The sequence below is a fragment of the Otolemur garnettii genome, unplaced genomic scaffold (assembly GCF_000181295.1).
Source record: "Otolemur garnettii isolate 467f Iridium unplaced genomic scaffold, OtoGar3 scaffold00009, whole genome shotgun sequence".
Classification (NCBI taxonomy): domain Eukaryota; kingdom Metazoa; phylum Chordata; class Mammalia; order Primates; family Galagidae; genus Otolemur; species Otolemur garnettii.
In genome coordinates, this window is record NW_003852404.1 from 8614915 (window position 1) to 8642663 (window position 27749).

At 47.0% G+C, this 27749-nt stretch overlaps 1 protein-coding gene across 1 annotated transcript in view; it reads right to left on the reverse strand.

Annotated features, from left to right (window-relative positions):
- The window catches only part of FHAD1 (forkhead associated phosphopeptide binding domain 1), a 119931-nt gene that overhangs the window by 55142 nt on the left and 37040 nt on the right, over positions 1 to 27749 (reverse strand). The window contains 8 exon segments of the mRNA XM_023509768.1: positions 5265 to 5460; positions 6571 to 6723; positions 7479 to 7562; positions 9911 to 10018; positions 16292 to 16396; positions 18486 to 18575; positions 21503 to 21633; positions 23963 to 24086. Of these exon segments, the coding sequence (XP_023365536.1) occupies positions 5265 to 5460; positions 6571 to 6723; positions 7479 to 7562; positions 9911 to 10018; positions 16292 to 16396; positions 18486 to 18575; positions 21503 to 21633; positions 23963 to 24086 (991 nt within the window).

A 27749-nucleotide genomic window follows, 5' to 3' on the forward strand; every position in this document is an offset into this window, starting at 1 on the left:
CACGCCTAGAATTCTATCACTTGGGAGGCCGAAGCAGGTGGACTGCCTGAGCTCATGGGTTTGAGACCAGCCTGAGCCAGAGTGAAACCTCATCTCTAAAAATAGCTGGGCGTTGTGGTGGGCGCCTGTAGTCTCAGCTACTCAGGAGGCTGAGGCAAGAGAATTGCTGGAGCCCAAGAGATGAAGGTTGTTGTGAGCTGTGACTTTATAGCACTCTACTGAGGATGACAAAATGAGACTTGGTCTCAAAAAAAAAAAAAAAAACCAAAAACGCAAACATTAAAGAAATTCATAACATGAGAAGTGTTCACTGATGCATCTTCAGTGCCCTATACAGTGGCTGGCACACAGTAGGCCCTCAATAAATGGTTGTTGAATGACTGAATGAAAGTAAATGTCCCACACAATCGGACTGTGATGGGATAATACTCTTTTTTTTCCTTTTTGAGACAGAGCCTCAAGCTATCCCCCTGGGTAAAGTGCCGTGGCTTCACAGCTTACAGCAACCTCCAACTCCTGGGCTCAAGCGAGTCTCCTGCCTCAGCCTCCCAAGTAGCTGGGACCACAGGTGCCTGCCACAATGCCCGGCTAGTTTTTGGTTGCAGCCGTTGTTGTTTGGCGGGTCCGGGCTGAATTCGAACCCGCCACCTTAGGTGTATGTGGCTGGCGCCTTAGCCACTTGAGCCACAAGCACCAAGCCAAATAGTACTCCTAACAGTTTGATGTCTCTGTCTCCAGATTTTTCTCTTGCTCAGATATTGACATTAAAAACAAACAAACAAACAAAAAAACCCAGGCCAGGTGTGGTGGCTCACACAGATAGTCCCAGCTAGTTGGGAGGCTACAGCAGGAGGATCACTTGAGCCCAGGAGTTGAGGCTGCTATGAACTGTGATCACTCCACTGCAGTCCAGCCTGGGTGACAGAGTGAAACCTTGTCTCTTAAGAAGAAGAAGAAAACAAAGAAAGTGTTATAATTCTATTCAATTTATTGTCTCAAAAAAAAAAAAACCCAACAAAGGGAGCATACTACCCGAAGTGTGTTGTCCTTGATTTCTTTTTATTTGAAGATATCATTTATCTTGGATATTTGAGAAAGATTGCTTTACCACGCGTGCTGGAAAGCCTTTTATTTGTAACTACAGAAGTAGACACAAAGTAACTGGGCTTGCAGAGAAAAATGTAAAAAATCCTTTCTTTCCCTTATCAAAGGGAAGCCTGAGAAAACAGGTAGGAGCCGTGAGCTGTTGGCATTCAAGGTTTCCATCAGGCTTTCCCTATCTTCCCAGCTGGACTGCACAGCACACGCCCTTCAAGGCCTCACCTCCTGGGCTGCTCATGATGTCACCCAACCACCTTGATCTCCCTGGGGGATTTATTTCGGGACTTACCAGCCCAGCTTGTTCTGGGTTTTCCTTCCCAGGAGGATGTTCTTAAAGGCAGGTATAGCATGGCAGCCAGGGGTAGGGGCTCTGGGGTCAAAGGGGCTTGGACTGAGTCCTAGTGGGGCCACTTGGCAGCTGGGACACCAGGCCCATTATTCTGACTCTGAGAAGGAGGTGTGGAAAGGGCTCTTTTGGCTTCCACCCAATGGAGTGCTTGTGGCTAAGTCAATCCCATGTGCTGCCAAGTGGAACTGGCACAGGCATTCCAGATGGAGTCACCTGGGCGTGATCGAGCCGCACTGCCCACGCACATAGCTAGCTGGCTGCCACCCACATTTAGGCCAATTAAATCAAGTACTTGAGACCGGTGACGTAGCAGCTCCTGTTTATGAAGAGCTCGCTGTGATCCAGGCCACTGCCATTTGTGTGAGTATCATGTCATTCAGCCCTCACGATGACCTGAGAGACTCTGGAGCCATGAGGATATCCATTAATGTGCCCACACAACTAGTAAACGCACAGCTGAAATCCACCCTTGGCAGTTGGTCCCCAAAGTCCAAACTTGAACCCATCCCACTACACGACAAATGGGCCTTGCTGGGCCACAGCTCAGGGTGTGATTAGATGCAGTTTACTGTGGGAATTCACACTCTTAGCTCCGTCCCTGTCCGAGTTAATGACAGACCCTGGCCTCTGGGACATGTACCGGGTACCTTGGTAGGTCTTCAGAGGCAGTGTGGGTCCCGGGAAAAGCACGAGTGGTGGGTCACAAAGACCTCAGTCTGAGTCCTGATGCTACCATGTACCAGCAGTGTCCCCCTGGCCGTGCTTTTTAACATTTTTTAGCCTCAGTTTCCTTCCCTTCAGAATAAAGACAAGAAATAGCATCTCCCTCCTTGGGCGGGTGGGAGGATGAAAACACAGTGAGATGCCTAAGATAGTGGCAAGTGCCCAAGAAAAGCTAAACAGACGGAGCTGCTCACCCTTCTCTTAGGTCTGTGAACATAGGAGGCTCCTGGGAGTGTGTGTGGAAGGTGACGGGTAGACTGGGGGCCCCTTGCCGGCCTCAGTAATATCAAGTACCCTGAACCAATCACCTTATCCTGGTGGGATCATCATAAAAACATATATTTGAGACAGAGCCTAACTGTGCCTCCCAGGCTGGCATGCAGAGGAGTGTTCACAGCTTACTCTAGCCTTGACCTCCTGGCCTCAAGTGATCCTCCTGCCTCGGCCTCCCAAAGTGCTGGGATTACAGGTGTGACCCACCACCCCTGGCCCAGAGACCTGTTTGATGTTGCTCAAATCTCATGACTCTGTGAAATCAGGAGAAAAAAGTGCTGCCTAAAAACAGCATTCCTCTTTTGCAATTGCTGGCCTGATGGGTTAACTTTACAACCTACCTTTCTTTATCTTAACATGTGACTAGATGCACAGGCAAAGGCTATAATGATGAAAATGGCCTTGGGAGTGGCAAGGAGACAGTGCACACACAGCCTGGTCTTACTGTAACCAGGAGAGAGACCATGGTCTGTTTTATTCCCAGCCTAGAACTCTGATCTGTGTTTTACCTAATTTCATGTAAGCTTAGGACTCTGCCGTGATTACAAGAACTTTAACACTCTGTGATATGAAGAGCGGAAGCTTCCTATGTGACTATTCATCTTGCTTTTGCCTTTTTTTTTTTTTTTAAAGAGCTTGATATCACCTCCTAAATACTTTGGGGATGTCCTTCTGGGGATGCTGAGGCACCAGAGCAGAAGGCCACCCCTCTATACTCATTGCTGCAAGGTCAAATTCACAAAGCCTCTCTACCAGGCGATTTGGCAAGGAGTCCCAACAAGTTTTAAAATGCTGATGTTCCTTAAGGTGTGGTCTTGTGCTCTCTGCCTCCCACAAAATACTTTCATGCGAGTTTAGAGCTTGCCTGAAATCAGGCAACACGTGGATCAGAGTTCTAGCTGTTCTTCAAGACCCAAGAACTGAAATCTTCCTAAGTGATACCACGCTCCCCTCCCTCCCTCCCCCAGTCCCTCCCTCCCCGAGATCTCCAGTGAGCTCCCACCGTGTGGCACACGCTGTCCAGGGGCTGGGGACACAGCATTCTCATCTGTCTCCACACGAGATGCTTGGGGAACAGCTGCCTCTTGGGCATCACATCTTGGGCACTTCACTCTCATCTTCCCTCTCAAACCTGAGCCTCACCCCTATTCTGAGTTTTAGTAAAGGAACCACGTCTGTTCTACACACGCCAGAAAACTTAGAGCTTGTGCAGACCCCCCACCCCCAACCCTGGTCATTTCTCTTCCAACCATCTCCTTTTCAAACACTGAGTGAGGCCTGTGGATTCGTCCCTTACATGCCCTAGAATCTTCTCTTTCCTCTTCCCCACCCCTGCCCCACTGTGGCCACACAGCCTCTCAGCAGGGCTCCTGGGCTTCCACCTTCCAAGGCATTTGACACCTGCCACTTTGATGATTGTCTCCAAATACAAACTTGTTCCATCAGCTTCCTACTTAAAACCTTCCATTGGCTTCCTGCTACTCTAAGAATAAAGCAGAGCTTCTTACCAGGGTCCTGCAAGCCCCCCTATGCATGGCCCCTGGGACCTCCCTCACCAGCCTGCCCCACCCTGTGCTGAGGCTGCTTCTTTTAATCCATGTTCTCCATGCTTCCCCCACCCTCCGTCCAGAGTTCTTTCCCCTCTAGTCTATGGCAGACAACTCCTATGTATCCTGCAGATGCCCCTTCCTCCCTGACCTGGTCGAGCTCTGCACATCTTCATAGCATTTATCACTATTCCAGTTTCACACTTGTTTGAGTGATAGTTCCATCCCTCGGCCAGAGACCATAAGTTCTAGGAGGGCAGACATAGTGCTAGTTTTTCCCCCAGTGTTTTATTATTAAAAACTGTAAGTGGATGGTAAAGTTGGAAGAGTTCTACAGTGGATGCCCGTACACACCCACAACCCAGATCCCCCCTGGTCCTGGCCTCTGACATCTCTGCCCCACTCAGTGGCGGCTGGCAAGCATGCAATAAATCTTTGTTGTATGAAAGGGCTTACTGCCCTTCCATCTCTGTGAAAATAAAGATAAGAAGAGTGAGTAATGTGCATCTCAGCGTGATTTGTGAGGGTGGTAAACTGGGAACAGCTTAAACCCCTGTAATAAGGGGCCGGAGAAGTAAATGATGGTACATCCTGCATGATGCAATTTAGAAAACGCCATCCTTAACAGCGACGGCGCTGATCTGTGTGTCCTGATGTGCAAGAGGTTTCCAGATGGTGTCCTATTGGAAACAGAACTCACGAAAAACCGGGTGTCCCATGACACTCCTTTTTGTAAAATTAAAAAGCCAAGCAATGTTCAGTAAGGCCTATTGTGTGCCGGGCGCTACTCTAAGTGCGGTACACAGATCAATGAGTTTTAATCCTATGACCCTAACAGGTAGATGCTCATTATCCTCATTTCACAGGTGAGGACACTGGGGCATAGGGCGGATAGGTCCTTTGTTTAGAATCACAGAGTTAATTCCATGGGCAAGTAAGTGCCTCGGAAGTTACAAAGTATAACAGCGGTACTGCTGAGAGATAGGACTTAGCATAATTTTGGATTCACTTTCCCTTTTGCCTCGATCACGTTTCATTTTGTCTTCAGGGATCGTGTCTCAATTGTGTGTGTGCACATATATACATATTTTTTTTTAATGGAAAATCACTTCTCATGTGGAGAAGCACAGTTAGTCTTGGAAGGCCAAGTCGGCTCCCCCACTTGGCCTCCTCCCCACAAACCCTTCCTCGACAGATGTCCCCTGGCAGTGGGAGCCAACTCGACATTTTAGAATCATGCGACGAGGTGAGAAATAAAAAGCCCCAGTAACCTTTGTCGGAGCCGGATAACTGGATCCCCAGGTCCCGGAGGAGCTGCTCCGTTTCCACCAGCCAGGACAGAGAGAGGCCCAGGATGTCCAGCGCCACCTTCTGGAGCTCGGAGACAGGTGGGCTCACCTGCAGGTGCTGGAGCAGGTCGACCTCCTTCTTGAGGTTGCTGCTGCAGCAGGACATCTTCATGCAAGCCTGGAAAGAGGGCAGGTGGTGAGAAGCCCGGCCCCCCGTGCGCAGAGATGCACCTGACGCCATCGGCAAGGGACAGCCATCTCCGGTTTGCCTCAAAGCAGGCAGCATCTCGTGTTGGCTGCCCTGGTATGGCCTGGGTTTCTTTAGGGGAGGGGCAGATTTTACGTTTTTTTTTGTTTTTTTTATTTTACACTTTGGATGATCAAAGTGAACCCACTTTTAGGGATATGCAATCTCAAGCTAAACTACCATTTACAATTTGGCCAAAAGCAGAGCCAAAGGTGGCTACTTCTAGTTATCAAAATTCCTGCCAAGATCGACACACAGGCTGGCCAGAAAGCATGGTTTCTTTCTTTTTTTTTTTTTTGTGACAGTGTTTCACTCTGTTACCCTGGGTAGAGTGCCGTGACGTCATAGCTCACAGCAACCTCAAACTCTTGGGCTCAAGCGATCCTCTTGCCTCAATTTTTTCATTTTTGGTAGAGATGTGGTCTTGCTCTTGCTCAGGCTGGTCTGGAGCTCAAGAGTTCAAGCAATCTGCCCGCCTCGGCCTCCCAGAGTGCTAGGAGAACAGGCATGAGCCACTGCACCTGGCTAAAGTGTGCTTTCTTGATTGGAAAGGGTGCCAGCATTTGCACAAACTCTCCAAATAGAAGCTGCTGATTTCCAGACACAATGGAAGCAGCTGCCGCCTCTGATCAGCTGTGCTCTAGTTGCAGGCATGGTGGGACCCTCCCTCTGGTCCCTGCTCCTCACTGCCAGAGGCAAGAGGGGTAGGAACAGGCTTCTGTTGCTGGGCCAAAAGAGAAAATGCAGGCAAAGAGCAGGAATATTTCTTTGGTTTCTCTGGAAATAGCATAGGAGATTATTATGCTTATTATTTGCCGAGCTGGGGGCCACCCCAAGTCAGTACTTGAAGGTACTCAGGCACCACGGTGGGAGGCTTTTTGTGGGGTCCTTTGTTTTCTCTTCTCCAACAAGAGAAAAAGTAGATAGAAAAGCCGAATATTTCTGCCCAACTTGCTCCAAGAAAACTGGACAATTTCCCAAATTAAGAGGCACAAAGATGGGACAAAGGGACCCTTTGTGGAAGGCGTGAGTAGTGGCCACCTGGCAGCTGTCTAGAGAAGTCTTCAGCTTCTTAATGTCCTCGGTGGTCTGCTCCCGTTTGCAGCCGCAGAGCGGGGTCTCCTTCTGCAGGGCCCACTTTTTCTGCTGAAAGTGCATGTTGTCCTCAGCGACCTGGGCAATTTTCTCTATTAGCTGGTGAAAAAAGAGAAAGATGAAAAACATAAAAGATACAATCACAGGGTGACTCTGCAAGAAGGGGAACCAGAGAGGGGTAACTTGAGTGCCGGTCTCAGCAGGGGAGGAGGGAGGTCCTGATGTGCTTTGAAGGGGAACATTGGGTCCTATCACTAGGACACGTCCCAGGATCAGAGATTATTTTTAAGAACCAAAGGCCCATATTGTTGCTGTAAGTTTGTTCTGGACTCTCTGCACTGTGGCAGCGATTCAGAGCACCGAGCTGGATGCTACAAGCTCACAAACAGGTCAGCCTCTCCTGCCTCTGATGAGAGCAGCCCAGGAGTGTTTTCTTACCTGTGCTTTGACACAGAGCACAGTTGGCGAGAGGGATGAGGAGAATAACAAGCCAATTATCACAACCAGAAGTCTGCCCTCAGTGCCACCGTCCTCTGTCCTCTTTGGAAGGAGCACACCAGAACCCACAGACTGTGAAGACATGGCCGCTACTCTCCCAGTGCTAACGGAGGCACAGAAGTGAGCCCACATGGTTTAATTTGATTTTTGCAGAATCATTTCAAGGGAGTTTAACTGGCTTTTACTTTAAAAGCCAGGAAATCCCATAAAATCAAAACAAATCTTTATGGTGTAGCAACAGTGTGAAAAATATGCACCACCAACAAAAACAGAAACATATGCTCCCAGGGTCTGGAATCCAGATCCCCAGAGAAGAACGTGAAAGATGCCCGTGGTTGCGTGAAAGACAGACCCACCTGCTGGTCGGTGATGGGCTTGTCCTGGAGCGGCTTTACCCGTCCGAAGGCGGCCTTGATGACTTGACTTCTGAAATGTTCCAGCTGCAGTACAAAGGGAGGGCGACAGGGTCAGCGGGGGCAGTGGGAGCTGGCAGGTGGGGGGCAGTGCGTCCCTCTCGGGGTGCAGGAGAAACCACTTGGAAGGGTTCGCACGCCTGAAGGATTGATCTGTGTTGTCAAGAATCTTCACCACTCACTGGAGGTGACAGTGAAAAAAAAAAAAAGACAGAAGAAAAAGGAACAGCAGGCTTTAATTACTTTGTAGGCCTGCCTGCCTAACCCAACGGCTGCCTGTGGTCAGCGCACACACATGTCTCAAACCCTCAGAAGAGTCACTCGCTGCCAATTATCCAATGGGGAGTCTGGGGCCGAGAGCGTTCTTCCATAATTGCTAAGTTGGCACCAGGCTGTGAGATAAATATTGAGGCTGTCAGCCCAAGTAAATTGTGTAGTCAGCAAGGGAGCCTGGGGAGAGAAGAAGGCTCTCGCCTTCCCACCGTGTCCCAGCCCATCAGTGTCCTGAAGGCCGTGTCCACTTCATCGTCTCGGTCTTCCTAGAGCCCAGGACGGTGCCTGGCACAGAGAAGCTCTCAGCAAACACTCACTGAGCGCTGAACACAGAGGCACCAGGAAGAGTCAGTGTGCTCTGCTTCAGCCCAGGCAGCTTTCATGGAGCACCTCCTGGGCGCTGGTGTTTTCAGATTAAGGCTGGAGAAACAGCACAGTTACACTAAGTCGGACTTACAGAATTACAAATCCCAGGTGCCCTGTATTCCATCAGGAGTTAGAGGCAAAGGAACTTGACTTTCTCTAGGACTTTACTAATATGTCGGCCCTTGGCTGGGCCTTTTGGCCACCAGCAATTGTGGTCCTTGAAGGCTCTGGAAGCAGAGCCCTGAAGGGACCTAAAGGGCCACTGAGTCAATGTGGGAGTCAAGGGGGCCCAAGACACAGGAGTTTACTGCACTTTGGGGAGCAGACCAGGTGATGCCAGGCCTTCCAAGCTACTGTCTGGTTTCATAGCCATGGGGGAGTCCCTGCTCACCTGTGGAACTGGCTGGGCAGAGGGAGCCCTGTGAGTGATGGTCCCACTGCCACCAAAGGCTCTCTATCAGCATGACTGCTCAGGGTAAAGGGACAGGTCCTCTTGGACCATAGCCTTGGCCTTGGCGTCACTCATCAGGGAAGGGCAGAGTGTCTGCCGGGGTGTCAGCCCTGGAGATACAGTAGTTGGAAGGCCCTGGGTGGCAGAGAGAGGGCTTGTCCTGTTCCTCTGTGTCAAGATCTGGAGGAGTCTCCTGGACGACCTCTGCCCTGAGCTATCATGATGAGCCCAGCTCTTGGGCAAAGGGCACAGGTCGGGCCCTCAACGCAGGTGTGTATTAGGGGTACAGAATGTGGGTAAGATGGGGAGGGAGCCTGGGGCACAAGGAGAGACCCATACTGCCAGGCCCTCTGCAGGGGCTGGCGCCCCACAGAGAAATGACACTGGGGGTGACAGGGTGGACATTGGAATTTCAGTGTGTGGGGACAGAGCCCCAGTCACAATGCCTCGTTAAGGGCTAATGGTAGCCCAAGGAAGGGCTTTGGGAGCTGGGCTGGGTGGTGTGGTTCACAGACTGTGATGAGTGACATGGTGGGTCCTCCCTCCCAGAAATTAAGGTTACAAACACACAGACATGCAAAGCATTCTGTGGAACCCCGGGAGCCGAGGTTGCCCGGAGAGGCGCCCTCGTGCAGGAGACCCAAGGTGGGCCGCCCTTGCTGGGCCATATTCAGGAGGGTCATGCCCTCCCATCTTGGTTTCCTGTTTGCTCTCCCTTAGCCTCTGGTGGAGTCTTGTCTACAAGTTCTGGCCCTCACAACTGCACCATGTGTAACAGGAAGGGACACTGGACTGTCCCGGGCCAGAGCATCCAAGAAGTGGTGCTGGCAGACAGCAGGGTCAGAGCAGCCCACCACCCTGGCAGAGACTTCTCCATCAAGCAGACTCTTTTAGACACCCCAGGGCTTTACTTTATTAAAAAAAAAAAGCAGCACTTCCTTATGGACGCTGACTATGACATCTGCTGGGGCCCGGGAGGAAGAAGGACTGTGGCAAAATTAAGGACAAAAAATGTCAGGGAGAAAATATTAGAAACACCATGAGGGTGATGGAGCTCGGTTAAGTGGGGCAGGCACCGAGCCTCCGGCCGGGGAAGCCACTTTAGTGAAGTCTGCAGGGACAAGAAGCACGGAGAGCCTGCCCAGGACATAAATGGGAGAATCACGTTATGGCTGTCCTCTCCCTTGGGCCCCCTTCCTCCTGTCTCACCCTCACCGCTGCTGCTCGGGTGCAGAGAATCACCAGGGGACGTGGGTCGGTGGAGGGGGCTCTGGAACATGCCTACCTGACCCACTGCCCTTTCCAAATTGCCTTTAATAAGGCTCTCTCTGTTCCCCATTTCTTGTAGCTGAAGCAATTTCCTTCTGGAATCCGCCTGAAGCTTCTCTTCAACCTGAAATGATGATGAAAGCGTGTGCTTGCCGCTAATGTGATCACAGTGCACTCCCGGGAAATCCCAGTCTAATGGCTGTGGGGTGCCCCAGAGGGGGAGGGACAGCTGCAGCCCGTGTGGCAGGGGTCACAGGCATGTGCAGGCTCTTGAGGTGCCATCCCCTGGGGGAAAGGCCAGGCTCTGCACCCTGGGCTCTACAATATTTGTCCTACCCCGACTCCACTCCCAACTCAGTCCCTTACAAGCCAGATGACCTTGGGAAAGTCATTTCACTGCTCTGGTGACTCAACGTCCTCATCTGTCAAATGGGATGATGACACTATTATCCCCCTTGAAGAGTTTCTAGGGGGATTAAACATGCTTAGAACAGTGCCAGCACCCCGTAAAGGCTCTGTGTTACGTGCTGTGAAGCCTGTAAAAGGTGGGGAGAGCTACCCCACACAGCATCCTTTTATACCCTCGGTAACTGGCCCATCACGGGTACTTGGTAGATGTTACCGTTGGGTTTTGAATCGTAACTATTTGCTGTTGCCATTTTTTGCACACTTACTGAGGGAAACCGCTCTGGGAGTCTTGATAAGCAATGGCTATTAAAGAATTGCAGCCTACAAAAAAAGATGTTTCTGTAGGGGGTGGGTGGGGGTGGGGGATGCCTACTTACACACTGGCCTTGCTTGGCTGACAGGCAACTCTAGGCGTGCTTGGGCATGTTCGATGCTACCCTCTGCTGGCCATTAGAGGACCCTGCAGCTGCTCAGTTTTTTAACATTTTTGAACAACAAACATTTTTTGAGCACCTGCAGAGCCAAACACTCAGGCACCAACAGGGAATGAAGCAAACTCTCCTAAGGGAGACGATTTTGTGCCGAAATAACTTCACAAGAAGGGTCACACGGATTTAATAATAATTAGCCCTTCAGAGCTTTCTTCTGAGCAGTATGGTGCCAACACTTCATAAATCAACTTATGAAGAGCCCCCAACTAACCTCCCCGAGCCTTGCTTCCCTCACTGCCCGGTCCTTCCAGGTCTAAAAGTGCCCTGACGTTTTCCAAAGCTGTCAAAGCAGAGCCTGTTCCAGGGCTTTGCTCTGCTATTTGTTCCTCGTCTCGTGTCAATGACTGGCCTTCCTGTCCCCCAGCCCCAAGCCTGTTAATTGTATCCCTTGTGTCACTGTCGCACAGCAGGCCATTGGCACCCATACCAGAGATTTATTTATTTATTTAAATTTTATTTTATTTTAGTTTTGGAGACTTCATGCCCAGGGTAGGGTGCTGTGGCATCATAGTTCACAGCAACCTGAAACTCTTGGGCTCAAGTAATTTTCTTTTTTTTTTTTTTTTAAGACAGAGTCTCACTTTGTCACCCACAGTATTGTACTGTGGCGTCACAGCTCACAGCAACCTCAAACTCTTGGGCCTAAGCGATTGTCTTGCCTCAGCCTGCCAAGTAGCTGGGACTACAGGCGCCCACTACAACGCCTGGCTATCTTTTGCTGCAGTTGTCATTGTTGTTTAGCTGGCCTGCTCGGGTTCGAAACTGCCAGCCTCTGTGTGTGTGGCTGGCACCGTAACCACTGTGCTACAGGCGCCAAGCCCTCAAGCAATCCTCTTGTCTCAGCCTCCCAAGTACACGGGACTACAGGTGCCTGCCACAATGCCTGGCTATTTTTAGAGACTGGGTCTTGCTCTTGCTCAGGCTGGTCTCTTAACTCCTGAGCTAGAGCAATCCAGCCAGCTCAGCCTCCCAGAGTGTTAGGATTACAGATGTGAGCCGCTGTGCTTGGCTCATATCAGATTTTTATTGAGTGCCCACCCTGTGTGTGACCTCAGGCCAGGTACTGAGAGCCTCTGGCTTGTGACAGCTGGACTCCTTGCCTCTACTTTGTGTCCTTGGTAGTCCTGTGAGAGTAACTGAGCCCAGGAGCAGCACCATCTACCAGGACTTTCTGCAGTGAGGAAATGTCCCAGTCTCTGCCATCTAACAGGGAAATCACCTGTGTGTGACTGAGGAAATGAACTTCAAGTTTTATTGAATTTCACCTAAATAGTCACATGTGGCTTGTGGCTCTGCCACCATAACTAGAGTCAGACAAACCTGGCTTCCCGTCTTGGCTTTGTCACTTACTGGCTAGGTGGCTTCAGGTTAGTTATTATACTCTGAACCCTTACTCGCTCATCTGCAGAGTGAGTATAAGCAATCTAGATCACGGAGTTGATCGTGGAGTTTCTAGATCACAGAGTTTTTGCAAAAATGAAAAGAGATTAAATGTTTGACATACTGCTTAGTCCCTGGAAAATTGGAGCTATCATTTTTGCATTATTAGTCACAAATTTAATCACATAAGCCCCCTATTCAAGAATCTTCAGTAACTCCCAGCTGTCTAGGGTCGTATGTAGCCCAAGCTCTAAAACTAATGGAAAATACCAAGCTGAAGAATCAAGAGGCTCATACGAACTCCAGACGGGATAAATAATCCCACACCTAGATAAAACACAATTAAACTGCTGTAAATTAAAGGGAAAGAAAAATTTTAAAAACATCCAGAGAAGAACATCACTCACACACTGGTACAACAGTCGGGTTTATGGTTTACTCCTAAGTAGAAACAATTGGAGCTGAAAGAAAATGGAATTACATATTTAATGCTATCCATAATGTGCTGAAAGAGAATAATTGCCACATAGAATTCAATACAAAGTCAAAATATGTTACAAGAATGAAGGTTAAATATTGGCATTTTCAGACATACAGGTACATGGACACCCATGTGCACGCATACTCCCAAGAGAATCTGTGGCCAGCAGAGCCACACTGCAGAAAAGTAGTAAAGGATGTTCTTTAGTCAGAGAAAAAAATGATCAGAGATGGAAGAAAAAAATACAATAATAATGTGTGGATATGGATATCACCTGCTGTAAAAATATTATCTTTGGAAGTTTCAAATAGAGAGTAAAGTTTAGAAAATGACAGTAATGGCATGTAAGTCCAGAGGGAGGTAAACGAAGTTAAAAAGTGTCAATCCCTAAGCTCATTGTATCATCAAGAAGGTCATAATTATTAATAAATACTGGATTTTGCTGCGTTGGAAATGCATGCTGTAATCTTTAGGATAACCACGAAGAGAGTCGTAGAAGAATGAAAAACTCAATAAAAACATTAGATTTTGATAAGTCATGAATACAGGCTGTATTTTTTTTTCCCAAGACCATTTCTGGTAAATTGTCTCCCTACTACTGCTACTAAAAAAAAAAAAAAAAAGTAAAAGAGTGAAAAATTTCCAAGCTAATATGACAGTAAAAACCAAATGACAAGAAGGCAAGAATGAAGAGAAGAAGAAATATTGTGCAGGTGATACAACTGACAGTGAGCACAAAGGTAAATGGAAGCCCTGATAGATCAGCAATTACATTAAATGTAAATGGACTAAAAGACAAAGACTATCAAACATGACTTCATAAGAACTACATGCTCTTCACTACAGATATAAACCTAAAGAAAGATTGACAGAAAAAATTATGAGAAAGGTACACTATGAAGATTCAGAAGAAACCTAGTGTAGTTGATGGAGTTCTCTTATTAACAAAGTAGACTTTAGGGGGAGAAAGAGGAATATCTTGTGATGGTCAAAGATTTGGTTCAATAGGAAGTAATACAATTGTAAATTTATACGCACCTACTAACATAGCCTCAAAATACGTAAATTAAAAATGCTAGAAAATGAAATAGGTGAATCCACACCACATTAAACAACATACCTCTTTCAATGACTGGCAAAACCAACAGACAGAAAAAAATCAATAAGCACATTTAAGTTCTGAACATCATTAGCAAACTTGATTAAATGGACATATATAGAACACTCTTCCTAGTAACTGCAGAATACATACTCTTTTCAAGTGTACAGGCAGGGCATAAAACAAATCTCTATTGATATCAGACAAATGAAGTCACACAGAGGGTCTTCTCTGACCACAGTATAATTAAGCTAGAAATCAGCAACAAAAAGGTAACCAGAAAATCCTCACATCTATAGAAGTTAGGAAATAACTTCATAATAACCCAAGGATCAAAGAAGAAATAAAAACAGGGTTTGGAAAATATTTTAATTTGAATAATAGTGAAAATACTGTATACTAAAAATTATGGAATGCAGCTAAAGCCTTTCTTAGAGGAAAATTTAAAGCTCTGAAAGCAGTTTGATCTCATGTTCACAATTGCTACTATTTTTTTTTTTTTTGAGACAGAGCCTCAAGCTGTCTCCCTGGGTAGAGTGCCATGGCATCACAGCTCACAGCAACCTCCAACTCCTGGGCTCAAGTGAGTCTCTTGCCTCAGCCTCCCAAGTAGCCAGGACCACAGGTGCCTGCCACAATGCCCAGCTATTTTTTTCTTTTTTTTGGTTGCAGCCATCATTGTTGTTTGGTGGGCCTGGGCTGGATTTGAACCCGCCTCCTTAGGTGTATGTGGCTGGCACCTTAGCCACTTGAGCCACAGGCGCTGAGCCAACTGCAACTATTTTAAAGAAAAATATATCCAAGTAAATTCATTTTCACTGATGCGGTATTTTTCAGAGTGATGTCCATTAAACCAATGGTTTAACAGATGTCTACTGGCTTTCATTTTAATTTTTATTCTTCTAAAATTATTTTTATCTGCATCGATTCTTTTCTGGGTAAATTGTACAATTACGACTTGATTCACCTGCAGTTTTTCTGGTCCCTTTCAAATATTTCCTAACCAGAGCTGTCATCATGTGATTCGTGCCCCTTATTTTTACCAAGATTATATAATTTGTTACCCAGATTATATTTTGCACATCTAAACCTTTTCAAGAATATTTTATTTTTCTCTCAAATTTTAGTTAATAACAAATTTTACTCCATGTAGGTTGAGCTGTTGGTTTTAACTTTTTGTCAATTATTTCTCCAAGTCTATTTATGTCTGGACAATTTTTTCAGGCCTCCATATTTATCCACAAGATATGATTTGTCAGATAGATTCTCGTCTACTAGACATTTTACTTTGTGGAGGGTTTCATATACTTCTAGCTTCTGCCGTTTTCACAGTTTTAGCTTCCGGTATTTAGCCTGACATTCACGTTAAGTAAAAATTGGAGAAAATACTGGATCATTTGCTTTTATTTCTCAGATCATCCTTGAGGGAATTCCCCTCAGAATTCCCTTCCTTTTTAGATTTTCTCTTAAAATATTCTTAGTTTTCTCAACGACAACAGTGTTCTCATCAAATAAAGTAGATGATTCAAGTTGAAGACTATAGATTCTGCCCACGCTTCTGAAGACCCTTAAAGATATCTTCAGTTAAAAAAGTTAGCAATATGTGTGATCCAGAAGCGTATTTGAGACAACCCTTCAATTGGTCCTATTGCCCAAAGAGGCCACCATTGGTTTAAGACAATAGAACTTTCCATGATGATGGAAATGTCCTGTATCTGTAAAATCAGTAGCCACTAACCACACTTAGGTATTGGGCATTTGGAATGTGACTAGTGCAAGTGAGGACCTAAATTCTGTTTTGTTTACTTTTTTTGTGGCGACATGGTCTTCCTCCATCACCCGGGCTAGAGTGCAGTGGTGCCATCATAGCTCACTGCAACCTCAAACTTCTGGGCTCAAGCGATCCTCCTGCCTCAGCCTCCCAAGTAGCTGGGACTACAAGCACACTACCCTGCCCGGCTGATTTTTTCTATTTTTAGTAGAGATGGGATTTCAGTCTTGCTTAAGCCAATTTTGAACTCTTGAGGTCAAGCAATCCTCCTGCCTTGGCCTTCCAGAGTGATAGGAGCACAGGGGTGAGCCACCACGGCCAGCCTATTTTATTTACTGCAATGAATTTAAACTTAAACAGCCATGTGTGGCTATGGCTACTGTGATGGATAACACATGTCTGTGATATGCAGCTAAAGATTTTTTTCCTGGGATGAGAAGGAACACTAAAGTAATTAAGTGACACTAAACTCACTGGGATCTGGAGATAGGTGGGTGGGTTTCGTTATGAAAAAGTGACAGTTTTAGAAGGTAGCATGAGTAGTGGTTATTCATAGGAGCTTTGGAGTCAGATCCACCTGGGTTCAAATCCTGCCACAATTCCTTTATTTGAGTGAACCTGAGTCCTTTCCTTTCCCTCTCTGGGCCTCGGTTTTCTCCAGGGGAACAGGGGCTGATACCAGCATCTACCACACTGACGACTGGGGTGGGGTTGAGGGACAGGGTTAGCACCTGGTCATTGCACCAAAGCATCTCTGCCCTGCATACCTTGCTCTTTTCTCGCAGAGTCTTGGAGATCATGCTTTGTTCAGTACAACTCTTCTTCAGCTCCTCCTTAAGCCTTTTTATTTCTTTCTCCATGTCTTGGATTTGCTGAAAAAGTTTCAACAACAGAGGAGTCAGTTTCCCTGATGGCCATAGGAGCTACCTTCTGGGCTGAAAGTTCTGGATCCTGGCTGAAAATCCCTTCCTCCCATTAATCAAATTGGAAACCTTGTCTGATATTAGCTTGTTTGCTGGTTTATTTGGTCAACTGTCATAGACCAAAGTAAAAATAGGTTCTTTGTAATTAGCTTTATTTTTGAGAGAGACAGGGTCTTGCTCTATTGCCCAGGCTGGTCTCAAACTCCTGGCCTCAAGCGCTCTTCCTGTCTCAGCCTACCAAAGTTCTGGAATAACAGGCATAAGCCACTGCACCTGGCCTGTTATTTGCTTGTTTAATTCCTTCTCCTGGGGGAAAGTTCTACATATGTAGGTGAAGTAGCGTTTTATTTCCAATTGATATATTAAAAATGCCGGATAGAGAAAATTCCTTTTGTCAATCAGACTAGGTCCTGGATTAAACACTACATGATATCCATTGATTCATTCCAATCATTTTTCTTGGAGTATTTTTTTTTTTTTGAGACAGAATCTCACTTTTTATCATCCTCCACAGAGTGTCATGGCATCATAACTCACAGCCACCTCAGACTCCTGGGCTCAAGCGATCCTGTTGCCTCAGCCTCCCATGTAGCTGGGACTTTAGGCACCCATCATAACACCTGGCTATCTTTTAGAGTTGGGGTCACGCTCTTGCTCAGGCTGGTCTCAAACTCCTGATCTCAAGGGACTCACGGGCCTTGGCCTCCCAAATTGCTAGGATTACAGGTGTGAGCCACCGAGCCTGGCACTTGGGGGTATATTTTTTGAGATCAACCTAAATAAGGGCCAACTATTTGGAAGACCCAATAGGAAATAGTTTGGAAGAAATGAACAATGACATTTTTCTTTTTTTCCATTTGAAGCAGAGAGTGGAACTATCCCTGGCATGGAGGAACAGCACTGGCACAGGGAAGAGCAAGTCTAAACCTCTGTGCTTCCCAAAGAACAGAAAATATACACCTGGGGATACACAAGAAGAGGATTTGCATGGTATGTGGAACAAACATCTTAATTTTAATGGTCATGTTTTCATTGTATTTATTTATTTTATACATTTATTTTTTAATTTCTAATTTTTTCTTTATTTTTTAGAGACAGCGTCTCTCTCTGTTGGCCAGGCTGGAGTACAGTGACATGATCACAGCTCACTATAGCCTCTAACTCTTGGGCTCAAGCAGTCCTCTTGCCTGAGCCTGCCAACTAGCTGGGGCTCCAGGCATACACCCATATGCCTGGCTAATTTTTTTTCTTTTTAGAGACAGGGTCTTGCTGTATTTCCCAGGCTGATCCCGAACTCCTGGCCTCAAGCCATCTTCCCCACTTTGACCTCCCAAAGTATTATACGTGTGAGCCCCTGCATCTGGTCTAAATTTAATGGCCATATTTTCATTGCATTTATTTTTAGGACCACCTTCTATATAAAGCAAATGATAACTTTGCTTTTTTGTTTTGTTCTTATGAGTGTTTTATTTTGTGGTGTTTAAATAAAAATACTGAAGGAAGAAGTTTGTGTCAGCAACAGCACCTGTGGCTTTGACACACTCCTGACAGTGGAACATCAGCTTGGGAATCATGGGTCTGGGGTGGGGGACCAGAGAGGGAGTGTCCAGCAACATGCAGTGGCAGCCGGCCAGCTTCCCATCCTCCTCCCCCTCCTAGCACAGCCCAGCCCCAGGGAGACCCAAGAGGGCACAGGAGACAATTGTCCAGAGGATCACAGCCCCCTGGTTCCCAATCCTTTCTCCCATCTCTTCCCTGAGGCCAGGGGTGGGAAACCCATGAATTCTTTTTGGTTGCAGCCATCATTGTTGTTTGGCGGCCCTGGGCTGGATTTAAACCCACCACCTTAGGTATATATGGCTGGTGCCTTAGCCATTTGAGCCACAGGCACTGAGCCAAAACCGATGAATTCTGAGACTGCAGTAAAACATAAATGAACACAAGACCCCAAAGCCTCATGATTTGTGATGGACCAAGGATCTCAAGGTCAAAGCCTAGTTTTTCCGGAGGCACCTGCAGGCGAGGAAGTCCCACTCACGGTTTTGCAGACTTTCAGCTCCTCCTCTTGGGCTTCCCTGTATTCTTTCTGAGCTTCCTCCTTTCTTAGTTCTTCCTTCAGCACTGAGCACTGTGGGGAAGAAAAGACAGCAAGGAAAGAGGCCGGCATGGCCACGTGGGGTTGCCTGGAGGGTTTCCAGGCCCCGTTTTAGCCCAAGAGCAGCTTCTGCCTGCTGTCCAATCCCGTCACACTCTCAGATCCTAAAGGCAAGACGGGCACATGGGCCCCTGCGGTCATTCCCAGGTCAGCTCTCTCACAAGACTGGAGGAACAGAGCCTTATACTTCACCTTCCAAAGCCAGCAGTCGAAACCACAAGAAAAACCCAACTTTGGGGAGTCTGACCCCTCAGAGGGGTCACTAGTGAGCCTGGAGGTCTTCTATGCAGTTGACTTCTCAGAGACCTAACGGCCCTGGCGGTGGAAACAGAAACAGGGCAGCCGTTCTGGAGGGCAGGCCGGCAGCAGGCATCAAGAACACCAAGCAGGGGCTCTTTTCGACCCAGAAATTCCACTTTAGGAATGAATCCTAAGGGCAAGGGCTGGACAGATCCGTGGATCTATGGGTCCAAGGATATTTTTCACAAGGTTATTAGCAACAGTGGAAAAAAAGGGGAAACAATTGTGTCCAACAACCAGAGATCACTTTATAGCATGACGTTAGTGCTAGGGAATAATACTATGTAGCTTTTAAGACCAAGGATACAAACCTTTATTTATTAATCTGGGGAAATAGTAATTAAAAAGTTTAAAAAAATATGTGTAGTTTAAATTTGTTACATATGCCATATATATTTTCTCTAGGTAATAGAAAACAAAGTTGGGAGAATATGCACTAAAGTATTATTTATTTATTTGTTTTTGAGACAGAGTCTCATTATGTCACCCTCGGTAGAGTGCCGTGGAGTCACTCAAACTCTTGGGCTTAGGTGATCCTCTTGCCTCAGCCTCCCAAGTAGCTGGGACTACAGGCGCCTGCCACAATGCCCGGCTATTTTTTTTGTTGTTGTTGCAGTCATCATTGTTGTTTAGCAAGCCCGGGCCGGGTTCAAACCCCGCCTGCCTCTGTGTATGTGGCCGGCACCCTAACCGCTGAGTTATGGCTGCTGAGCCTAAAGTATTGACATTATTTTGTGGGGTAGTATTTCTCTTCTCTCTTTAATTTTGCTTTCCAGTATTATCTATGTGTTATTCTTAACACACACGACATATGCAATTTGGAAAAGAAAAGACGGGCATTTCAAATGTTCATGTGAGCAGGAGCCTTGGTCGTGAGGAGTCTGTATGCTAACAGCTGGCACAGGCTAAAGGAGAAGAAGGTAGACTCTGTTCCCAGGTCAAGAGGGGAGGAGAGATGACGTCAATAATAGTCCTAATGCACTGCGGGAGTGGGATAGCCAAACAGGCGGTGTTTTCCTATATTTCTGCCATCTGGTGTCCACTCTGCCCATCCCCTTCCTCAACACGTGTGCGCACACATACACATGCACATATACACACATGCACACATGCACATATACATATGCACACCCCACATAAATGCACACACATGCACACCCACATATTCCATAGCAGTTAATACATTCAATCCAGGAAGTCAATCCACTCAGGAGAAATGGCCACAGAGGGCTTGGTGAGGCCGCTAACCAGGCACAGAGGCAGAAGAACACAATTAAAATCAGCCTCTCACTTCTCAGAAAATGATTCTGTTCTCCCCATTTCACTGACAGGGAAGTGGAGGTCAAAAAATTATAACAAAACCCAGCGCTGAGGCTCGGCGCCTATAGCTCAACCGGCTAAGGCGCCAGCCATGTACACCTAAGGTGGCAGGTTCAAATCCCCAGCCCGGACCCGCCAAACAACAATGACGGCTGCAACCAAAAAATAGCCAGGCGTTGTGGCGGGCGCCTGTGGTCCCAGCTACTTGGGAGGCGGAGGCAGGAGACTCGCTTGAGCCCAGGAGTTGGAGGTTGCTGTGAGCTGTAATGCCATGGCACTCTACCCAGGGGGACAGCTTGAGGCTCTGTCTCAAAAAAAAAAAAAAAAAAAAAACCCAGCGCTGGGTTGGGACCCTGGTCTGTCGACCCTGACGCCTCCATCCCACTTCTCCAGCTCCAAACTGGGCATTGTAACCAGTGCCAGGGGTTACCTCTGCTGCCATATCCTTGGATCTCAAACTCTACCCTGACCTTGGCACCTGAGCAGACCTGGCTGACCCATCAGGTAGCCGCTAGGGATCTGGGCATCCGCCCTTGAGATGGAAGCTGTTAGGGTTTACCTTGACTCATCAAAACAGACTAATCACACAGATGTTGTGTAATCTTATCCTATAAGATCAGAATTCCAAAATCAGAGCACTGAAGGCAAGATTTGCAAATAGTCAAAATTACATTTAAAAGGCTCTTAAGTTGCCCATCAGGTTCATTGCACATGGGGGAATTCACGTGCACATGGACGTCTAAGGGAAGAAATCAAAGTTCGCACAAGTGCCCCTGGACCGTCAAACATTCTGCTTTGAGGGTAACTGTGCCAACCAGTGGTGACCAGACAGAGGTGAGGCCAAACGTGGCCCTCTCGCACATAGTGAGATTCTATTCTGTTTTAATATTAAGCTTTGTCATGAAAACACATACTAAGAGGTGTTTTTGTTACTGGGATTAAACAAACTAATGAATAAGAGGTGTCAGGAAAATGCTTGCTGGATTGGAATCTTCATCTTGCTTACTCTGAGCTGCACACACATGGCTCTTTGAAAAGCTGCAAAGAACTTGGCTGCCTGTCCCGGTCTTTCTCGGTGGGCATGTCCTGTTTGGGTCCCCTCAGCAGCTGTCCTCCTTAGGCCCGTGGCACTGGCCTCATCCCACCATGGTGTGAGAGGAGGGAGGGAAATTTAAAGCAAGGGCCCGAGGTAAAGGAAACAAGAGCATCACACGCGACTTCACTTGAGTTGCTTTCCCCCGTCCCCCGACAGACAAGAGACAGAGACCCCGCACACTCACTGTGGAGCCGAGGGTTTCCAGCTGGTAATCCTTTTCCAAGTTCTGACTTTTCAGCTGATTCACCTCCTCTTTCAGTTGTTGGACTTGCTCATTCTTTGCTAACATGTCTTTTTGTAAAGATGTCACCAGTCCTGTCAACAAAAAATCACTTCCAGAGGTTAAAGAGGCCAGAAGGGGGACTGTCATCGCTGCCGCCATCAGCCGATTCTCGTAACAAGCCTGGCACTTGACCAAGTCTCAAGGGCTCCAGAGGCTTGAATGGGGTTGAGCATTGTTTGTTTAAGGTCTCAGTGAATGCTACTGGGGAAACACCTGTGGGGGTCCTCGTGGGCACAGGGTGCAGAGCTCAGAGGAGAGATAACACTACAGGCTTGGGGAACAAAGGCCCAGCAGAGAGAGGGGCCAGAGGAGGCCATGAGATGGGCTTGTGGCAGAAGGGACATGCTGGAAGCTCTTGTTGGAGTGGATGGAGACACTTGTCTGAGGCTGGAACCATCTCTTCCATTTACTAGCAATAAATTTGTAATAAAATAAGTAACTTGACAAACAAGTTACTTAACCTCCCACAGTATCTACGGAGCTATCACGAGGGTTAAATGAGACAATATGGATAAAAACCTAGAAGAGTGGCCAACATACGATGTTTGGCACCTATGATGATTTCTGGCAGCAGGCTTCTAAAATGGCCACAATCATCCCTGCTTCCTACTTTTCACGTTCTTGTGTAGCCGCCTCATGCTCTGAATAGGGCCAATGCGTATAACCAATAAATCGTGGAAATGATGGACTGTGACTTCCCAGGCAGAGTAGCTTCTTCTCTGTTCTTAGATCACTCAGTCTAGGGACAGTTGACCACCATGTAGTGAGGACACTCAAGCAGCCCTAGGGAGAGGCCCTTGTGGTGAGGAACTGAGGCCTCTAGCCAACAGCTACACGGATAAGTCACTCATTCAGAAAGGGGATCCTCCAGCTCTTTGAGGCTTTAGGTGACATGACAGCAGCCCCAGCCGACATCTGAACTGCAACCTCATGGGACTCTGAGTCAGAACTAAGCCCATGTCCGGGCTTAGTCAGTTTTAGACAAGGCAGCTCTGGGCAGGGCAATGTGGCTCATGCCTGTAATCCTAGAACTCTGGGAGGCTGAGGCAGGAGGATCCCTTGAGCCCAGAAGTTTGAGATTGCAATGAGCTATGATGACACTACTGCACTCAAGCCAGGAGACAACACAAGGCTCTGTGTCTCAAAAATAAATAATAAATAAATGAATACCACTCTTGAAGGCAAACCCCAAAGGGATTGGCCTGTTTCCAAGTAACTTAACTATGTGCCAGGACAAAACTCATTTTTAGGAGGAAATTCTGAATCATGTTCTTTATTCCATATACCATCTTGATCGATACCCACCAATAAAACTGGGATTAAATAGTTTTCTAAAAAAAAGAATCACACAAGATAATGGGTCAGGACTGACCAGCACACACATGTGGGTAAGGAAAGAACCACTTGCAAGGAGCAGAGGGACCATCCAGAAAGGAGAAACCTTGTAATCCACAGGGCATCTGGTAGAGACTGAAAGGTGTGGCCTCAGGGCCTTTGCACGTTCACCTTCTGCCTGGCACCCAGGTTCCTCTGGCTTCCTGCCGACCCTCCTAACTCTGCAGGGTCTGTTCTTACCCACTCACTAAGCCATCCTCCCTTCCCTTTGCCCTCCAAGGCACTTGGCCACCTTGCCACTGCCTGGCTTTCTTTATTTACCTATTTACTTGTTCTTACCTGTCACCCTCTCCCATATGTGAGCCTGGTGAATTCAGGGATCTCAGCTGTTTTCTCAGGGCTCTCTCCCACTGCCTAGGACAGTGCTTGGACCTAGTAGGTGCTCAATAATTGTGGTGAGTGAGTGAATGAATGAATGAATGAATGCAGGCTAGAAACAGCTGTGCCTGGTAAGGGTGAGCCATGAATTGGCTGCCCCTCCCTCATCCGAGTTCTTCAGTATTAAACCACCACACAGTTAGCAAAGTGTGTTCACTTGGGGCCCAAGTGCATTGAGGGAAATGAGTATGTCTCTGGGTGTCTTAAAGTGGCAGCCCCACTCTCTACATTCTACTATTTGTATCCACCGCAAAGTGGCCCTTGGGCCACCTGCCTAAGCTACACATGACCTCTGTTCTCCCTGATGAGGGCAGCGCTCAGCAGGCCTTCTAGAAAGAGATAACATTTGCTCAAATATTTACAAAGGGCCGACTTTGAGGCAGGCCTTGTGCTAGGAACTGGATGGCAGATAGACCTCATTAGAGGATGAACTTGAATTGACCATAGCCGCCTAAAGGGCTGCTGAGAACTCTGAGCTGCAGCCAAGTGCAGATTAAAAGTGCAGTGGTTGATTGGTGATGTCTGCCATGGCCATGGCTGTGGGGGAGGGGATGGCAACTCCCAGGCCCAACTCCAGAAAGAGCTCACCTGAGGTGATGGCATTGTCCCTCTTTAAACCCTCGCCCTCGTTCTTCAAGGATGTGATCTCTGAGTTCCGCTCCGACAGGGTGTGGCACAGCACCTCGCTGTAGCCTTTCTGCAGGGCACTGATCTGTGGGAGGAGGCAGTGTGGTCAGGCACAGGGGTGCTTCTCCCAAGTTGCACAGAAAGATGCTGATTCATTTTTGGCACGGGGTAAGCCAAGCTTTTAAGTTTTTATCAGTGGATGGGACAGGAGAGGGCCTGTTTCTGCAGTGACCACTTCCTAGATGATCAAAACATGAAGCTCACCTGCGGGTCCCTGACTCCCGAATAGGTTCCTATCCCCCCTGGGCTCTCAGGCATAAACAGACCAGCTGAGGACTCCAGGTCACCCAGCATTGACTGGATACACAGTGAAGTTTAAGACAGGGAAGTGGGTTATGAAATCAGTTCCCTCACATGATAGTAACTAGGTTATGTCCCATAGAACACTCTAGAGCTTACGAAGGCCACTCACAGACACTGTCCAACAGAGCCTCACGGCATCTGTGCCAGATGTGCCCAGAAATTACCCCAATGTAGCAAGGGAGTGAACTGAGACTCAAAGAGATGAGGTTGCTTGTTGTGGACGGCTGCTCAGTTGTGGAGTTGAAATTCAAATCCAATCTTTAGCTACCTGGTTCTAGTTTTTTTCCATCGTACCATATGGCTCTAGGAACCAGCATCGAAAGCTGGAAGCCACCTTGCCATGTTCAAGTTCTTTCTCTGCCAGCTACAGGTGTGTGAATGTAGCCAGGAGACCAATTCTGTATCACTTTTTCATTCTGTATATTCGGTGTTGCTAGTCCTGATCTCACAGGACTGTTGCAAGTATTGTAGTAAGTTAGTAAAATGACACATAGCTATGATTATTCTCCGGTCTATTTTAGAGTTAGTGTCTCTTTCTTGTCTTGGGGAAGGTAGGTGGTAATATTTTGGGGTACATTTGTAAGCTTCGCCTAGACTCGCTTAAACACCAGTGTGATTGTCATTTAGAGGAAATACAAGAATGCCTGTTAATTGCTGTATGGGGTCACAGGCTTAGTATAAACTAGGATGGCGTGAGGGGTGCTCAGGTAAGCTGGGTACAGGTACACCTTGCCACCAGATGGCGCTCATAGTCCTGTTCTTGCTGTCCCTGAAATTTTCGTGATTATGATTCAAGGGTAGAATTAACAGAAGTGTCAAGCTTTCACAATTTATATGGCTAATTTCACGCATCACTCACATTTTCCTTGAGGCATCTGAGACATTGGAGAAGTGGTGTATGCTAGAAGAGGGAGGGACACAGGCTGCGACGTCCCCTGCCCTCCCCAGGCTATACTTTTGCATATCCTCTGCTTTGGAGACTTTGAATGAAAAAAATTGTTCCACGCTCCCTGTTCTCTGGGGGCGGGAGGGGGGGGCGGGAAATGCAACTTTCCCGTAACAGGTACTTGTAATTAAAAAAAATATTCCCGGCCCATCAACCCATGAATGGATTAAACCAACTATGGTATGTGTATACCATGGAGCACTATTCAGCCATAAGAAAAGATGGAGACTTTGTATCTTTTGTGTTTACCTGGATGGAACTGAAATACATTCTTCTTAGTAAAGTATCACAAAAATGAAGGGAAAAAAAAGTATCCAATGTACTCAACACTAATATGAAACCAATAAATAAACAACTATGTGCCCACATGAAAGAGAAACGCAAGTCTAGTCTGGTGAGGGGGAGGGGAGAGAGATTGGGGGGAGGAGGGAGGAGGATTGGGGGAATCTCACCTAATGTGCACAATGTGAGGGTGTTCAGCACGCCCCTGGGTGATGGGCCCAACTACAACTTGAACTTTATCTTAGAAATGAAAACAACGTAACCTAAACATTTGTATCCTCATATCAACCTGAAATTAAAACAACAACAAAAAAATGTTGCTAGCTCTTCTCAGCTGAACGCTTTTTGTTTGCGTGATCCGAGATGCACAGCACAGAGACATACTTCCAGAAGGGATGGGACAACGTTCCCCGCAAAGATTCCAGTGCTGGCTGACAGATATATTTCAATCTGAAGTATAAGGGCTTTAGGATTTCAGATTGCAGGAAAACTCTAAATAAGTCTTCAAACCCTCTCATCGCTTTTACTACTAGAATAAATATCCATATTGTCTATAATTGGCATAAATCCCAAGATGTTTAATGCCTGTTATACTGTGTAATAAAATGGGCACTGGATCATAAGAAAGTTAATAGCGCCAGGAAGAGTGATTGCTTCAAGATAATATTTTGGCTGCTAATTAGCACAGGCAGTGCAGACCGCACATAGGTGAGCATTTTCTAGTGGCATTGTATTGGATCGAAGATCTTTGAGAGCAAATCCATGTGCACACACTTTCAGGGGGCCCAGGAGAACATATAAAATAATCAGAGCAATAAATCAACCTGGCATGTGGCTTATGCTTCTGGTTGAATGTTCTGTTGGCAATAGAATATTTATGAGACTAAAATGTGAGGGCCGTGGCTCACGCCTGTAATCCCAGCACTTGGGGAGGCTGAATCCACTTTGGGTGGACTGCCTGAGCTCAGGAGTTTGAGACCAGCCTGAGCAAGAGACCCCATCTCTAAAAGTAGCCAGGAGTTGTCACGGGCACCTATAGTCCCAGCTACTCGGAGGCTGAGACAAGAAGATCAAGAGTTTGAAGTTGCTGTGAGCTATGATGTCATCGTACTCTACAGAGGGTGACAAAGTTTCCAAAAAAGAAAGAAACCAAAATGTGAGCAGATGAAACAATTTGGATTAAACCAACTGTACCCTCTAGTTCAGAGATGCCTCCTTATAAAATATCCTCTTTCAATTAGGGGGAGGCAATGGTATGCAGATAATTTCTTGGTGAGAAATTTCCAGCTATCACTGGCCACTTTAAACAATACTCAACTTGTGACCTGTGGACACAAACTCAGAGATATGTGAGAATTCCTCATCCCTGTCCATGTACCTGAGAAGACACGTCACCTTGCTCGGGAAACCTCTGAAATGGGAGAATTACTGACAAGGTTATTTCTCCATCCGATTGCAAAACCCGGGTTCAGGTCAAGACAAAGACGCTCATCAGTGACTCTGCAGGGAGCTGTCTGCACTAGTTCCTTCAAAACCTCTGCTTTTATTGTTCTTTCCAATGCAGGTCTCAAGGAGGGTCACTGTATGTTAGAGCATCTGTTTGTTCACTTACTGTCTCCTGCCTGCCCCCTGCTGAATTCTAGAGCCTGGAAGGGAGCATGCCACTGGGGAGACACCTAACAGGTACCGTATTTATTTGAAGAAATGAATAAGTGGATGAATGAATGAATGAATGAACACTGCCCTTCATGGTTACCCAAGGTCACTGGGCCCAGTCATTGCCCTCCTGGAGCTGACAGTCCCTCCTAATTCACTGGGCTGCACCTGGGTACTTCTCTAGGCATCTCTCAGATACCATTTCCAGGACTTAACACAAGCACTTTGGAGTCAGGGAGACAAGGCAGCGGCTATATGGAAGCAGGGACCAGAGGCCGAGGCCTCAGGCATGGCCACAGTTTAAGCAGTGTTATGCACTGAAGCCGAAAGTCACCAGGGGCCCATCTCTTTTTTATCAACTTTGTTGAGCTATGATTTATGTGTAACATAGGGTGACTAGATTTTTTTTCTTTTTTTTTGAGACAGAGCCTCAAGCTATCCCCCTGGGTAGAGTGCCATGGCATTACAGCTCACAGCAACCTCCAACTCCTGGGCTCAAGC